This window comes from Pipistrellus hanaki, assembly GCF_964339955.1.
Source record: "Pipistrellus hanaki genome assembly, chromosome: 1".
NCBI classification, from domain to species: domain Eukaryota; kingdom Metazoa; phylum Chordata; class Mammalia; order Chiroptera; family Vespertilionidae; genus Pipistrellus; species Pipistrellus hanaki.
Genome location: NC_140503.1, coordinates 64,389,391 through 64,404,081, shown reverse-complemented (window position 1 = coordinate 64,404,081; position 14,691 = coordinate 64,389,391). Strand labels below are relative to the sequence as shown.

The 14,691-nt window shown below is 37.9% G+C and overlaps 1 protein-coding gene across 1 annotated transcript in view; it reads right to left on the bottom strand.

Moving 5' to 3' along the window:
- Window positions 1–2,032: 2,032 nt before the first annotated feature.
- RASGRP1 (RAS guanyl releasing protein 1) overlaps window positions 2,033–14,691 on the bottom strand; it is a 75,429-nt gene continuing 62,770 nt past the window's right edge. Inside the window, exons 13-17 of the mRNA XM_084891246.1 lie at window positions 13,896–14,040; window positions 13,159–13,195; window positions 12,271–12,423; window positions 10,484–10,869; window positions 2,033–4,550 (exon numbers count right to left, since the gene is read on the bottom strand). Of these exons, the coding sequence (XP_084747372.1) occupies window positions 4,416–4,550; window positions 10,484–10,869; window positions 12,271–12,423; window positions 13,159–13,195; window positions 13,896–14,040 (856 nt within the window). The 3' untranslated portion in view covers window positions 2,033–4,415. The remainder of the gene's footprint in view (window positions 4,551–10,483; window positions 10,870–12,270; window positions 12,424–13,158; window positions 13,196–13,895; window positions 14,041–14,691) is intronic.

Sequence of the window (14,691 nt, the reverse complement as noted above, 5' to 3'; positions counted from 1 at the left end):
TGATGAATGCTATTTCACTGCTTCCTAAAGTTCAGTACCTTTTTTTTGTGTGCTGCTTCATTCCTTTTTGCCTGGTTCTCATTTTCATATTACCTAGTTTTCCCTCCCCTTTTTAATTTTTCTTGCATTGGTCTAGCCTTTGTTATCTCATAGCATCTATAGATATGTCATTACTGGGAGTTTCTGTGTTAAAAAAGGTAACTACCTTCACATTTGGACTGCACTAGTATAAATAATGTAAGTCCTGTCCATACATAACCACCACCACATTACATGTCAGCTCTCAGCAAAGAGGGGTCATGTGTTTTCTTTGAACCTATTCCCTTGTGTTCTGCAGATCAGGGAAACTTTACTCACTAAACAGAAAGAAACAGCAACCACAAAACATTTTAAACCAAAAACATTTAGTTGCCTGTCTTTGTGTTGAAAGAAGATTTGAAACTCCATAAAAGATCTGTGACCAGAGAATGTCCTAAGCAGTAATACTATATAGTATAAGGAGCACAGGATAGAGATTTGGGATGGGAATTGGGACTGGAGGAGAGGAAATTTAATCCCTTCTTTAGATTTAGGTTGTCAGAGTGACTTAATTATTTTGTATATAGTATAATGAATTGCCAAAATGATGACTACACCCACATCCAAGTGTATCACAATGCATTCTGTATTGGGATTTCAGTGATTGGAATTTCTCTTCCTTTTTTGGTCTGGTTACACAAAAGTTGGCTGGGGATTAAGGGAAATCATGGCTCTCTCTAATCTATATACACTGACCAGATTATTATCTCTGGATGCATAATAATCTGCCACTCAGTGTATATCCTATATAATAAAAGGCTAATATGCAAATTGTCCCCTTGACCAGGAGTTTGACCAGCAGGCAAGCTGGCCAGTTGCCCATGCCCCATCCTTCTGGCCAGGCTAGCCGGAACCCACTCATGCACGAATTCATGCTCCAGGCCTCTAATACACACACACACACACACACACACACACACATACTCACACTCACACACACATCCACACACACACACACTCACACACTCACACACTGAGTGGCCAGATTATTTTGTGTTCAGGGATCATAACTATCTGGCCACTCAGTGTATATCTATCTATCTAGCCACTCAGTGTATATCTATCTATCTATCTATCTATCTGGCCACTCAGTGTATATCTATCTATCTATCTAGCCACTCAGTGTATATCTATCTATCAATCTATATAAAAGCCTAAATGACTATTATGACCAAATGACCAGACAACTGGTTGACCAGTCACTATGACATGCACTGATTATCAGGGGGCAGATGCTCAACGCAGGAGCTTCCCCCTGGTGGTCAGTGCACTCCCACAGCCAACCTTCTGCGGCCCCTTTGCTCAGCCAGCCACCCAGCCAACCTCCCGTGGTCCCTCCCCCCAGGTGGGGGACTGGTTGGCCAACCTCCCATGGTTCCTCCCCACAGCCGGCCAACCTCTGGCAGCCCCTTCCCCGGCCGGCCAGCCCTTCCTATAGGCCTCCATAGCCAGGCTGAGGGACCCCACCTGTGCATGAATTCATGCACCAGGCTTCTAGTCACTAAATAATGATGAGCACAAATTGCTCCAGGTGGTCTGTATACTAGATGGAACCATCATTCTCTACCAATTTCACCCACGGCTTCAAAGTTTCTCTACTTGCCAGTTTTCTTGGATAGAACTGTGTAATTAAAGACCAAACTCACAGAGAAATGACAGCGTCAGATCTGTCTCCTTCATTGTTAAGTGTTTATAGACTTAATATTTAGGTATTTAGGGATCACTTTAAGTCATAATGCAGTAAGATGGGAAAAGGCTGAATATTTCTGTACTGTTACTTCTTTGTGTTATAAAAAGATTTAGAAAAAAATTTACTAGTTAGTTGCTTTGTTTTTTCTTCCAGAACTCTTTGGTTAATATAATAGGGGAATGGTCTCAGCTGTGGATTAAATAAGAATTCAGGTGAAGCTTCTACATATTCATGAACTATAGAAGAAATACAAGACATCTATGCTATAGGGATCCTAATGTCTTTTATCATATAAATATTACATAAAGAAAACTTACATTAGATATAAAAAAACTTTACAATATGTACATTTGTTTTTTCCTTGTAGTTCTTTTACATAATACATCTTTAGAAATTCACAACCAATGAAAAGGCAACTCAAGTTACCAAAGAAAATGAGAAGTGACATTGCTGTTAACAAAACAAAACTTGTCATTGTTTTGACAGATAAATATATGCCCAAGTCAGTACAAGACACAAAAATTTGTATCCTACGCTTAACAACCAAAAGTCTATGCCAAATTATTTCTGTGGATTCCACACAAATAATATTAATTTACAGACTACTTTGGCCCTAGGTGGGCTGTAAAAACCTGTGATGAAATTACTTCCTATCCATTTCAGTGGTAAGATCCTTTAGCCATGTTAATTTGACTAAGAGGACTGACCTTTTGAATTCCTATTGATTATAAATTATTTACATAGAAACTAACCTGGAATCTATATTTTGGGTGGAGGGGAAGAAAAATGAAAAAATTACTGTTATGTGGCTATGTTTAAAGAAAATTGAGCTGTACTGTTTTTGGTTTATATCAGAGGAAAAGGATAATAGTGAAGAATATGAATTTTAAAGAGGATCATAAACTTATATTCCATATAATGTAAGTAGCACAGTAGAGTAGCTTCTATAAGTTTACATATTAGGTGGTGAGATTTTTTTAGTTTAGACTTAGGAAAGACTAAGTCTGTGTGTAAAGTGATTTTTTTAAAACACAAAGGAAAATTAGTCACTAGCTTTGTCACTAAAGCTCAGTATAAGGAGGTATGCAGTTTTCATCAAATAAACTTCTTAAATAGTCTGAATCCTCCAAAGAAGCTACACTGTGTATATGTACTTTGTACTCTAAGATTTGGGGTTGTTGGCTTTAGGTTTGGAACTTCTAAAGGCTGGTATTATATTCTTGGCATGTTCAACTTGTTTATGAATTTCAAGTCAATTTGTTACCAGGCTTTCCAAGCATGGAAGGTAAGTTGTGTTCTCACTCCCCCAACCCCCCTCCAAAAAAAAGAAAAGAAAAAATTATCATTGGACTTTTTTAGAGAAATAAAGAGTCTAACAAAGGAGTTTGTGATCAGTTGCCCAGACAGCTAAATGAACACATTTATCATTAGCTTTCATTAATAATAACTTACAGGGCTCTTTTGAGTTTGCAAATAATACAATTTACATTGTAAGTAAATCCTTCATCTTATAACAAACTGAACTTTATATTTGTGAATTTATGTAAATGACTAAAAGTTGTTTAATTCACTTCCACATTTTATGAAGGAGGAAACAAAATTCCAAGTCACATACATGCCTGGTACTGTATATACATAATATATACACATATATACATGCTGTCAGCTCTTATTGAAGGCTCTGATACAATTAGCTTATTTCTAAATAGTATTAATAGTGAAGGGAGTATACTGGTAAGCACAAATTCAGCTCAAAAAATTACTTAAAAAAAAAAAAAGGGTAAAGATGGCACACAAAGAGCTAAGCAGACTCTGCTTTTTAAAAAAATAGCCATAAAGTCCTAATTCTATTCACTGAAGAGGACAGACATGTTTGCATTACATTTATTTTAGCTAATTAGTCAAGTCATGTATAAAATGGTAATAGCCATGTTTTCAGGTATTTAATTTGATTACTTATTTTATTATGACTTTGTGACAAACTATTAGTTGATATGCAACTGGATAGTGTCATGTTGTTGAATAGGTCCCCACAATTTGAACTTATATTCTAGAAGTTCAGCTCTAGGGAGATACCCTTGTGTATATGATGAGCACAGTAAGGAAGGATGGGGGTGGGGAAAGGGCTAATTGATTAGATTTGAGGTAGTGAATTGGAAACCAGATTCATAAAGAATGCTGGAATGTACAGGAAGTGAATCTACTTTAATATGATAAGTAAGCTTTGAGTGGAACAAGTAAATTTCCCAGTTTACAGAAAACCCCAGGGAAGGAAGCAAATTCATTTTCCAGGGATTTTAGTTCTAAGGAGCAGTAGCCAGGCAGGCCACATAAGAGAAGCTACCTTGTTAGAAAACTATAGTCATGTTTTTATCATGCTTTTGCCTTTAGTCTCAGGGAAACATGTTCGTGGTATGAATGGCAAAAATTTTGTGTTTTTCAGTTTTCCTCCCCTTTGATTCAACTGACTGGGAGAGAAAACAATATCACACATTGGGGGTGGGGGATGGGAAGACTAGCTTTTCCTTTTTAAAGTACCCCCTTTAAAACTGGTCACTCTAAGGTTCCCCAATCTTTGTGTTAACTGGTTTGGGAAATGAGATCTCTAATCCATTTATCTACAGATTGTGCTGCTTGAGTTTCTGGGCTAAGAACTGTCACCCTGTTCCATCTGAGCTAAGACATGATTGCTTTTTGCAAGTTGGAGGCTTTCTATTTTCTTCTGTGCATATCTCAGTTGGATCTTTAGAGCATCATTATCTGCTTTCAGTGTATTTATTTCCTAAAGAGAAAGGAGAATGAGGTATGTTAATAAAGCAGCAATGAATAGTAAATCAGTTACAATATTGTGAGTACTACACTTGATTAGCATCTTCCATGCATTGTTGGCTGAGTATTAAAAATTTTTTACCCTTAATATAAAATAATAAGTTAAATAACAAATGAACATGTACAAACAGCAATTAGTTTTTGTTAAGCATATCAGTGATGTGATGGCTAACAGGCAGAATAAACCATTCCCGGCAGTAGGTGGATAATGACACAACCTATGCAAGTTGTGTAGCAGGAGACTTCAACTTGGCAGAAACAAAGTCTCTGGTCAGGTTTGAGGTATGAAAGCAGTGATTCAGAATACTGTAATATGATATATCATAGTTCATTTTCTTCAAGTATTTTTACCCCCAAATCATTGAAAACTAATGAACTCTTGGCAAAGACAGGAATTTTTTTTCAGCCTCTAAACTGGAATCCAGTTATCTAATTTTCAGTGATTTAATTATATGGACAACAGTTGGTTTCCAGTCTTGATGGTTTTTTTTTGTTTTTTTTAATTGAAATATATTTGGTACATAACAAATTTAAGGTGTACAACCTATTAATTTGATAATTATGTATTGTAATATGATTGCATGATCGCTATAATTAACTCCTCCATCATGTTACATAATTCTTTTTAGAAGTTGGAATAATTCTAGTCGTTTTAGTGAGTTTGATGATACAATATTATTGTCTATAATCTCTGTACTGTGCATTATATCTCTATGGCTAATTTATCACTTGGTGTAAATTTGTACCCTTAACATCTGTCCTCTCCTCCTACCCCCATTGCCTGGTAACAACCATTTTATTCACTCATTGAATATTAGCTGACCTGTATAAGCAGGAGTTTCATTCAAGCTCTCTTTTCTGCTACATTGGTCTTCATGTTTATTTTTGTGCCAGTACCATACTATTTTTATTACTGTAGCTTTATGGTGAAGTTTGCAATCAGGTACCTCCCCCAATTTTTTTTAAAATCAGGATTGTTTTGGCTATTTGGGGTCTTTTGTGGTTCTATACAATTTTTAGGATTGTTATTTCTGTTTCCTAAAGAATGCCGCTGGTATTTTGATGGGGATTGCATTGGACAGTGTGGATATTTTAACAATTCTTCTAAGCCATTAATACAGGTGTCTTTCCATTTATTTATATCTTCTTCAGTTTTAGCAAAGTCTTGTAGTTTTCATTGTATAGAGTTTTCACTTCCTTGGTTAAATATAGTCCAAGTATTTTATTGGTTTTGATGCTACTGTGAATGGATTTTTTTTAGATATATAGAAATTCAGCTGATTGCTATATCCTGCAGCTTTACTGAAATTGTTGATTAGTCCCAACAGTTTTCTGATTGAATCTTTGGGATTTTCTATATACTAATACAGACTCATATTATCCACAGACAATCCTGTTTTGGATTACTTTTATTTCTTTTTCTTGTTTAATCACTGGCTGAGACTTTCAGTACTATACTCAATAAGATTGGGCATATGTTGAACCATCCTTGCATCCAAGGGTAAACCCCACTTAGCCACAGTATATAATCCTTTCTATGTGTTCTTGAATTTTGTTGATAATTTTTATATCTATATTTATCAGTGATATTGATCTGTAGTTTTATTGTGATACCCTTGTAGAATGAATTTGGAAGTATCCTTCCTCCTCAATTTTTTGAAAGAGTTTGAGAAGGATTGGTGTTAATTCTTCTTTGAGTAGAATTTGCTAGTGAAGCCATTTCATTATCCTGAGATTTTTTGTATTGGGAGGTTTTTCATTACTATTTAATCTCTTTGTTCATTTTTAGTCTGTTCAGATTTCTATTTCTGTCTAGGTATATTATGTTTCTAGAAATGTATCTATTTTAGGTTATCTAATTTATTGGCATATAATTGTTCATAATAGTTTCTTGTGGTGTCATGTATTTGTATAGTAACACTTGTAATATCACATTTTGCATTTCTAATTTTGTCTTTTCAAAAACCCAGCTTTTAGTTTTGTCGAGCTTTTCTATTATTTTTCTTATCTCTATTTCACTTATTTTCGTTCTGATCATAATCATTTTCTTCCTTCTTCTAACTTTGGGTTAATTTGTTCTTTTTTTAGGTCCCAAGAGGTGTAAAGTTAGGTTGTTTGAGATTTTTTTTAAGATATGCATTTGGTGCATCCTGTAAGTTTTGATATGTTGTATTTCCCTTTGTGTACAGGTAATTTTTTTATTTCCGACTAGTAGCCCTGCGCACAAATCGATGCGCCAGTAGCTCTCTGAGGGGCGTGGCTGCTTCATGCCCACTGCCCAGAGGCTCTCCGTGGCCCAGAGGCCCATTCGCAGCTGGGCGTGGAACGCTCATGCTGCGTGCTCTCAGTGGCCACCATCTTGTGGCTATGGGCACCGCCATCTTTGTGACAGAGTGATGGTTAATTTGCATATTACCATTTAATTAGATATAATTTGATTTCTTTGATTTAATGGTTATTCAGTTTGCCTCTTGTTAATTTCTAGTTTCATATTATTGTGATCTGAAAATATAGTTGGTATGATTTCAGTTTTTAACCCTTTGCACTCCGCTGTCCCCTCTCAGGGGACATCGGAATTCTAGCATATCACTCGGATGTCCCCTCTCAGGGGACATTGCAGTTTATTAGTGATTACGGGGAATTGAGTTAATTCAACACACGTTTCGCAAAGTAGCGTCGAGTAGCTGGTAGCCAATGTCCAGGATGGTTCGGAGTGCAAAGGGTTAAATTTGCTGTGATTTGTGCCCTATCATATGATCTATGCTGGAAAATTTATATTTTGCTGTTGGAGAGAATTTTCTATGTATATTTGTTGATTTGTTCTATTGTGTGGTTCAGTTCTACAATTTCCTTGTTAGTTTTCTGTCTGGATGATCTATCCATTGCTGACAGTAGGGTATTGAAGTCCCTTATTAGTATTGTATGGTTTATTTCTCCCTTTATATCTGTTAGTATTTGCTTAATATATATCAGTGCTCCAATGATGGCTGCATATATATATTTACAATTGTTCATTTGTCTTGTGTGGCTATGGTCACCTTGTTTTAGTTTCTATTCATAGGGAATTTCCTTTTCTATCCCTTCATTTTGAGTTTGTGTCTTTAAACTAAAATGAGTTTGCTATAGGTAGCATATAGTTGGGCCTCTTTTTAAATCCATATGGCCTTTTGAATTTAATGAATTCAATCTATTTATATTCAGAGTGATTGTTGATGTATAAGGACTTACTACTGCCATCTTATTGTTTGCCTTCTGGTTGTTGTGTATCTGCACTGTTCCTTTTTCTCTGTTTACCTTTGTAAAGTGGTAGTTTTCCATGGTAATTTGCTTAGTCTCCCTTTTTATGTTTCACTTTAGCTCTTCACAACTCTCCTTTAGATTTTTGCTTTGTGGATACCATATGGCTTATAAAAAGCATACCATAGATAAAATAGTCGTTTTATCCTGGTAGCACCTTATCTTCATTTGTCTATAAAGGTTCTACCTTTTTACTTCTCAACTTTTATATTTTTGATATCACAATTTACCTCTTTATGCTTTCAATTCATTGAGAAATGAAATTAGATAATTCTTTTTAATACTCGTTAAGTCTTTATCTATAATAATAAAATTGTAATATGCTAATTAGACCAGACAGCTGAACGACCTTCCGGACAAAGCGGGCTGCAAGGGCTGAGCCCCTTGAACGAATTTTGTGCATCAGGCCTTTAGTGCTATAACAAGTAGTTAACACACCCTTCTAATATATAGTTACAGGTTTTCTAATTCTGTTTATTGCTAGAGTAATGTAGGAAAATAGGTTATGGGACAACTGGGCCAATAGTTTTCTAAATACTCTGTAAGATCAATACTAATAATGTACTTCTTCTTAGAGTTTACAGGGTGGATGGGGCTCTTGAATTGTAGGTAGACTAATCATGTAAGGATTTTGGGACTCATTGGTGTGGGTTTTTTTAAAACATAATTGTGAATTCTTATCCCTATGACAAGAATAAATGTAAAGAGAGGCAAATGCTAAGAGGGTTTATGAGTTCTGGTATTAGATGTTAGTAATTATTCTGGACCTATCTCATCTGAAATCTCTCTACCACCCATTTCTTGCATCAGGAAGTCATTGTTGCTGTCTACTCTACACTGTTCCTTTTCATGGACATGTAAAATGTCAAGCTCTAAAGCAAACCGTAAGAGAGCATATGGAATCCTGGCCCTGTATTTTACAGAGGACCAAATAGGTCACAGATGTTAATGGGTAGTTTGCAAGAAACATCTGGGGGCTAGAAACACAGTTCTTTGTAAAGTTCTTTCTCTTCTATTGGGTTCGCTTTTTAAGATTTCTTTCACCTTTTGATCGACTTAAAACATGTCTTAAATATTCTGAGTAAGAGAGTACCTTTTATCCAAAATATCTGTTCATTTCTCCTAATGTTATATGTTTTTGTTCCAGACACCAAACCAAAATTTTCTTCTTATTATGTATATAACTTACTTTCCTTTTTTTTAATATATGTTCTTAATGATTTTAGAGAGGATCATCGATTGGCTGCTTCCTGCATGCCCCCCTACTGGGGATAGCCAGCAACCTGGGCATATGCCCTGACCAGGAATCGAATTGTGACCTCCTGGTTCACTGAGCCATGCCAGGATAACTTGTTTCTTTAAATGTGCCTCTAAGTCAGTAACTTGTTTCTTTAAATGTGCCTCTAAGTCAGTGCCTCTAAGTTATTAAAGATAACTTGTTTCTTTAAATAGTGTTGACAGGGAAGGTACAACACTGAGAACAAGGTGGGAATCCTGAGGCCATCTTGCACAACTTCACTGTGTATTATATAGACTTATGTAAGGCATTCTACCTAGGTGAACGTTGGTTCTATATTTGTAATGATAGTGATAGATCTTCAAAAAGACATTGCCAACCTTGATACTGGCAGGGGTGGGGTGGGAGGGGGGTAGATAGGCATTCCTCCCTGTAATAAAGTGAATGATCTCTAAAATGACTTAACTTACCTGCCATTGGTAAGAAACTATATCTATAAACAAGAGGTCTTGTAAGCCAGCTCACTATGAGCTTTGTACGCTAAATAAAAATAAATATGCTATTATAGTAATTGACCTTACAGAGTAGAGTATTTGGAAACTACCTGTTATTCTATCTCCTATTTTCCTTTTTTTTTTTTTTTTTTTTTTTAACCTCATTATTCCCTTTTCTCAAATCTTTGGCACCAAACTCCTTTTTTGCCACCATTTGGTATCTTATTAGACATTGTGAGCTTAACAGAAAAAACACAATTTTTACCATTTTATGGATTATATTGCTGTATATTATATTCAGCTATGCACTTGCCAACTACTATTGACTTAGCTCTTCAGTACATTACCTGATGTGTTAGAAATGATCTCCCTCATTTACATTAAGAGGGAGGCCCTTTCAGTTGGTGAAATAGTACACTTTTTTTTTTTTTTTTTTTGTAGCACACTGATCACCTGCCTTCTTTTAGGAAGATGTCTAGGTAACCATGAAGGTTCCCAAACATAACATTGATGAATAGAGTAAAAACTATAAGGAAGGAGGACTTAGGCAAGTTCACTATAAGTGCCATATAGAAAAGGGGTTTGCGGTCAGCACCGTAAAACTGATCACTTGTTGTTTTGGAGCCTATTGTGAACAGTTTGGGCCCTGTCACTTCTGTGCAACAGGGAGCCTGTATATGTCCTGTTGTAGTCATGTAATGTGACTCAGTGTCCCCACTTGTTTCTTTGAGAGAAAGCCAGGATCTCTTTACTTGTTTTAATCTCCTAGTAATCAACCTGGACTGAATCTTCAGTTTACACTCCCTTCCCTGGTTTAGCCCCATTTCTTTCAAAGTCTGAAAACAAAGGAAAAGGTACCTGTTCCAGTTCTTGGTAAGTTGGGAGTCTGAGGTGGCGGAGTTCCTCCTTCGATTTCATGAAGGAGTCTTTATTCTCCCACTTGACAAAAGCCCGCTTTCTGACCAAGACTGGGCTGGGGCACGGAGATGTGGGACTAGGATGCACGTACAGAGTGTCCTGGGCTGTCTTCCTTGGGGAAGGTGGTGCAAAAGGACCAGAAGGGCCGTCGCTGCCCATCCAAGGCAGTGCTTCGGTCTGGGTGGCCTTGTGGGCGACAGTCCTCTTCAGCCGAACAGAAATCTTCTGTGAGGACACCCCCATGAGCACGATGGTCCGATCTTTACTCTCTTCACTTTGTTCCACAGCCTCCCCATTAGGGAATGGAAAAGGTCCGTCCTCAGGTGCTGAGGGAGACATGAGACGTGTTAGTGATCTAGTTCAGAAAAGCAGAGACTCGTATTGACACATTAGTTTCAGAAAGCTCATAGGCCCCCCAAATGGGCTCATTTTTAGGCACCCAGTTTAGGGGGTAAAGGGGACTGATATTTAGGGATTTTGCTGGCCAATCCATGGTTTCCGGTATTAGGCTCATTCACCCTGAGGAAAGAGCATCTTTTTCTATTTCCCCTAGAGGGAAAACTGAAGCCCCTGCCTTTTCAGTAGCCTCTACTGTTTCATAAATATCTGTCAGCACTCAGGTTTTGGTCTTGATACAGATGGCCTTAATTAGCTGCTAGGAATTCTCTGTGGCACCTATTTGCAAATTTGTACAATAGGCGCAGCTTAACTGTGATAGGGAAGTTCTAGCAAATATATTGCCCTCCTATGATATTAGAAAAGGAGAGAGGAGTCATTCTGGTTTTCTTTGAACCAACAGCCTTATCCAGGACCCAGTCTAGATATTAACCAAGTAAGTTCCAGGAGATGTAGAGTAGGAACAGATGACTTTGAGATGGGTGGTAGGCTTTAAGATAGGTAGCAAATCATCTATATTTACTGCTTTGCAAAGATTCAGCAGTAATTTTTAAATATGCTTTCCTATTAGCAAATTTTCTAGCTAAGACATTGGATTGGTAAAGTAAAATGGCTCTGGACAATGAGAGTTTTTTCTTACCATTTGTAATCTAAATCAACAATTGTAATACTAGAAATACTTGTAATACTTTTAAGGATCCTACCTAGTTTAATTTTTCTCTAGGGGAACATAATTTAAATTAACATTAAATATTTTTCCAAATAAAGCTCATAATTATACTGTTATTTAATTGTTGTTAGATTGTTATATTTACTCTGAAATAATTTCACTGTCTCTTTTGGAGGAGTAAAGTAAGTATAAAAAGATACTGTCTTTTTCAGACTTCACGCTGAGACCCCAGACAGACCTCTGTGTTATTCTCTGCATGAAAATTTGGGCAGTTGTACCCAAAGATGATGCAACTCTTAAAATAGAGGGTACATAATATACAGGCATGTCTTTCATAATGGTATTCGTGCTGATTTCTATTAAGAAAGAGAAGGATGGCATGGCTCAGTGGTTGCACTTCAACCTATGAACCAGGAGGTCATGGTTCGGCTCCCAGTCAGGGCACATGCCAGGATTGCAGGCTCATCCCCCAGTGTGGGGCGTGCAGAAGGCAGCCAATCAGTGATTCTCATCACTGATGTTTCTCTCTCTCTTTCTAAAATAAATTAAAATATATTTACAAAAAGAAAAGAAAGAGAAGGATAAAGGTAATCTTTCCTCCCTGAAATCTTCATCCTTCCGATTTCACTTTCCAAGATAGATGTTCCCAATGCCTCCTTACCATGGAGCAGATCTTTGGCTCCCAATGAGCAGAGTTTGAATGTTGGCCCCACGGAGGTGTTATTGTCAGTGAGAGCTGCTGAGTTCTTGGCTCGCTTCTTGCACTCGAACACAACCAGATCTTTGCATTGTTTGTGGCAGTTCATCCCGCAGTCTGTGGACAAGACAGCCCAGTCAGAGTCTTTGAGCACACATCGCTTTCTTCTCTAGGGCCCTCTTGTCACACATGCCTGCCCTGTCTTCTGGAGCGAGGACACCCAGCGAACCCAGCATTCTCACTTGGTCAGTCCTGTTGTAGCCCTTACCACAAGTTGAGGAAGGGGCCCCTGTTGCCGAGGAGGGAAGGGGTGGTGTCTTGATTATCCCACATGTACTGCCTACTCTAAGGAGACCTCCTAGAGCAATGGTTCTCAATCTTTCTAATGCTGCTGACCCTTTAATACAGTTCCTCATACTGTGGTGACCCCCAACCATAAAATTATTTTCGTTGCTACTTCATAACTGTAATTTTGTTACTGTTATGAATCGTAATGTAAACATCTGTATTTTCCGATGGTCTTAGGCTCTACAGTAGTTTGAGAACCACTAACAGGGTCACCTAAGACCACCGGAAAACACATATTTATGTTATGATTCATTAACTTGCAAAATTACAGTTATGAAGTAGCAACAAAAATAATATTATGGTTGGGAGTCACCACAACATGAACTGTATTAAAGGGTTGCGGAATTATAAAGGTTGAGAACCACTGCTCTAGGGAAGCCAGTTTGAGGAATAGGCCATGCTCAGAAGTTGTGGACTGAATGGACAACTACTATGAAGAAATTATCTATAGGAAAATACCTAAGACCAGGGAAAAACAATGCAGCCGACAAAGCTGAGCCTTACCTTTACATCGATATCCTTGTTTGATCACTCCCCAGAGCTACGAGACAAGAGACAGAATGCACCAATGTCACTCATCTATCTGATAGGAGGCAAGGCATTGACATCACTCTTGATTTTCCTTCATTCTACTTCCTACCTCAAGAGGGAGGGAAACCTCATTTCTCTCTTATGTATTGTCCCTCCTGACCTTAAATTAAAAACTGGAAGAGTTCGTGCTGATCAGTCAAATGTTCTCAAGAAGCTCACAGGATTTATGAGTCAGGACTTCTCTAGGCCTCAAGCGGAATCATATCAGGACCCCAAACTAAGAATAAGTCTATAGAACCACCGGGTCAGGCACTGGGTTTGGAGAAAACTCTTGGGTCAGGGGTGGGACAGAGGATGGGCAGAGCCCAATGACTTCTTAAAGGTAATTCCTTGGAAGTAGGGATGGGTGAGGATGTTTTTTCCTAACATTTGGAACAACATAGGAATATATAATACTTAAAAATATATATCCCATATTTAATACTTATTTATCCAGGGCCCCGTACCAGAGGGAAATATAAATCAGGAAGGAATTGGAAAAGATGAATGCACATAAATGCATTTGAGGACTAGGTTATTCTAGGTGTTTGCTTAGGCTCTAAGCTGGGATGAGCTGATAAGGGCTCCGAGGTCTGTGTGTGGCTTAGTCATTTCACCTGTCTTATACCCCTCCCCAAGTTCAACCCTGAAGCACTCCAAGGACAACTTACAAATCCAGCGCAGTTGTCACAGAAAGTAGGCTTCAGGTAGGTTGTCTCTTGGAAGTTGTGAGGAAAGCCCAGTCCCAGCTTGGAGTAGATGGAGCTGGCCCTCATGAAGTAGGCCGTGATCTCATCCCGGCTGATGAGGCCTTCCCTGCCAGCAAAGGACAGACCAGGATGTGAGGGGGGAGGGGGAGAACTCACCTTTTCATCCTTGAGTGGAAGGACATGATGTATTACCTGATAATTACCGCCATGAGCAGTCCTTTTCATCATACATGAATAGCTTGTAATAAGTAGCAGAGGCAGCATTACTCACTTTTATGGAGTTGTTCTTTGGCTAACCTAGGTTTTCCCAATAAATTTAACCACTATTATTGGACTTAAGAAAAATTATGGAAATTGTGTGTATAGAAATACCTTATGCTGCAGTTTCTGACTTCAGACAGTAATAATACCTAACTTGAACCTACCAACCATATATTTGGTTTTATATATAGAACCAAGATGTAATCTTATGTTTTTAAATATATTTTATTGATTCTGTACAGAGAGGAAGGGAGAGAGATAGAGAGTTAGAAACATCCATGAGAGAGAGTCATCGATCAGCTGCCTCCCGCACACCCCCCACTGGGGATGTGCCCGCAACCAAGGTACATGCCCTTGACCGGAATCGAACCCGGGACCCCTCAGTCCCCAAGCCGACGCTCCATCCATTGAGCCAAACCGGTCCCAGCAAGATGTAATCTTATGAAAAGTAAATATGCAGATCATTAATAAATGTTAGTTTTTCATGATCTGGAAG